This window comes from Phaethon lepturus, unplaced genomic scaffold (genome assembly GCF_000687285.1).
Source record: "Phaethon lepturus isolate BGI_N335 unplaced genomic scaffold, ASM68728v1 scaffold33755, whole genome shotgun sequence".
Lineage (NCBI taxonomy): Eukaryota > Metazoa > Chordata > Aves > Phaethontiformes > Phaethontidae > Phaethon > Phaethon lepturus.
The window spans coordinates 5,343-6,875 of NW_010541812.1; the positions used below are offsets into that span (position 1 = coordinate 5,343).

General features: G+C 58.7%; 1 protein-coding gene across 1 annotated transcript in view; it reads left to right on the forward strand.

Moving 5' to 3' along the window:
- SYTL4 (synaptotagmin-like 4) overlaps positions 1 to 1,171 on the forward strand; it is a gene marked incomplete at its 5' end in the record, with an annotated part of 6,505 nt that extends 5,334 nt beyond the window's left edge. The window contains 3 exons of the mRNA XM_010287837.1: positions 27 to 126; positions 681 to 889; positions 1,029 to 1,171. Coding sequence (XP_010286139.1) covers positions 27 to 126; positions 681 to 889; positions 1,029 to 1,171 — 452 coding nt within the window. The remainder of the gene's footprint in view (positions 1 to 26; positions 127 to 680; positions 890 to 1,028) is intronic.
- Between the last annotated feature and the right edge of the window lie 362 nt (positions 1,172 to 1,533).

Consider the following 1,533-nt stretch of genomic DNA (forward strand, 5'->3'; position numbering starts at 1 on the left):
TTCCTGCTGTATTGGGTTTTTCCCAGGCAAAATGGGAGAAGGTGGTGAGCTCCAAGTCTGGATCAAAGAAGCCAAGAACCTCACGGCTGCCAAATCTGGGGGGACATCAGACAGCTTTGTCAAGGGGTGAGTGTGGGTCCTTGGGGGGGAGTGGGGGGGACAATGAAGGCACTGTCCTCCCTCGCTGCATCCCAGGGCACTTCCCAGAGCTGCTGTGGGGACCTGGGGGAGGGAAGGGTCCCTCCGGTAGCCGCCCTGCACTGCTGGCATCGGTACCCTGAAAGTCACAGTCTGCCCAGAGACGAGGTGCTCCTGGTAGCAAACGCTCTCCTGGGTTTTGGCTGGTTGAGAGGTCGTGGTGGGAGGCTGTGTGCAGGGCAGGGCTCCAGTTGCCATCAGATATCTTCCCAGAGGTCACCAAGCCACTGGGCAGCATGGCTGGGGACGAGCAGGCTCCGGTCCTTGCCCTCTCCCCTCCTTAGACCACTTGCAGTCTGCTGAGCGCTTTTCGGGAGGCAGGGCAGAGACCCAGCCGCCTGCAGACTGCCGTGGTCCTTCTTCCTGAGCTATATCAAGGAAGGTGGGCCCCAGGCCAGGTCCTGGGGTGCTGAGGTGCCCCAGCCCCTTGGACAGAAGGCAGTTGCACATGTGCTGCTGACCCAAGGGGCCGCTTCCCCCAGCTACCTCCTGCCACACAAAAACAAAGCCTCCAAAAGGAAGACACCCGTGGTGAAGAAGACGCTGAACCCTCATTACAACCACACCTTTGTCTACAACGGCGTCAACCCTGAGGACCTGCAGCACATCTGCCTGGAGCTGACAGTCTGGGACCGGGAGCCACTGTCCAGCAACGACTTCCTTGGGGGTGTCCGTCTGGGGGTGGGAAATGGTGAGGAGCCTTGGGGGTCCCATCAAGCTTTGGGGTCCCATCAAACTCTGGGGAGAAGCAGCCTTGCTTGAGGCTGCCTTGCTGCGGCCAGGAGGCTGCTCCAGCAGTGACTTCTGCCCACGTCTATCCTTTCTCCCAGGCATGAGCAACGGGCAGGCTGTGGACTGGATGGACTCCATGGGCGAGGAGCTGAACCTGTGGCAGAAGATGTGCCAGTACCCAGGCTCGTGGGCGGAAGGGACACTCCAGCTCCGCTCCACCATGGCCAAGCTGAGGCCGTAGGCTGTGGCACCGGGACTTGGCTCAGGGCTGGCACCTCTGCGCAGGAGCCGCACTCACTGCACGGCCAGGCAGGGCTGCCAAACGTGGGTTGGTTTGGTGGTTTTTTTGCTTATGCTTTAATAAACATGACCTTCTCTAAACAGGCTTGGGCAGAAAGTCTTCTTGGGCTAGCTCTGTTTAAAGGGTTTTCCTTTTGTCTTAGGCTTTGCACCAGATTTCAGGCTGAACTGGAGTCCTCGGGGACCCTCCCTTCTTTCCCCCCCCCAGGCAAAATGCTTTGAAATGTGGTTGGGGTTTTTTTCTTCTTTCCATTCTTCTTCCCACCCCCTGTGTTTCACAGCCTACTCTCTCCTTGTCTTCTC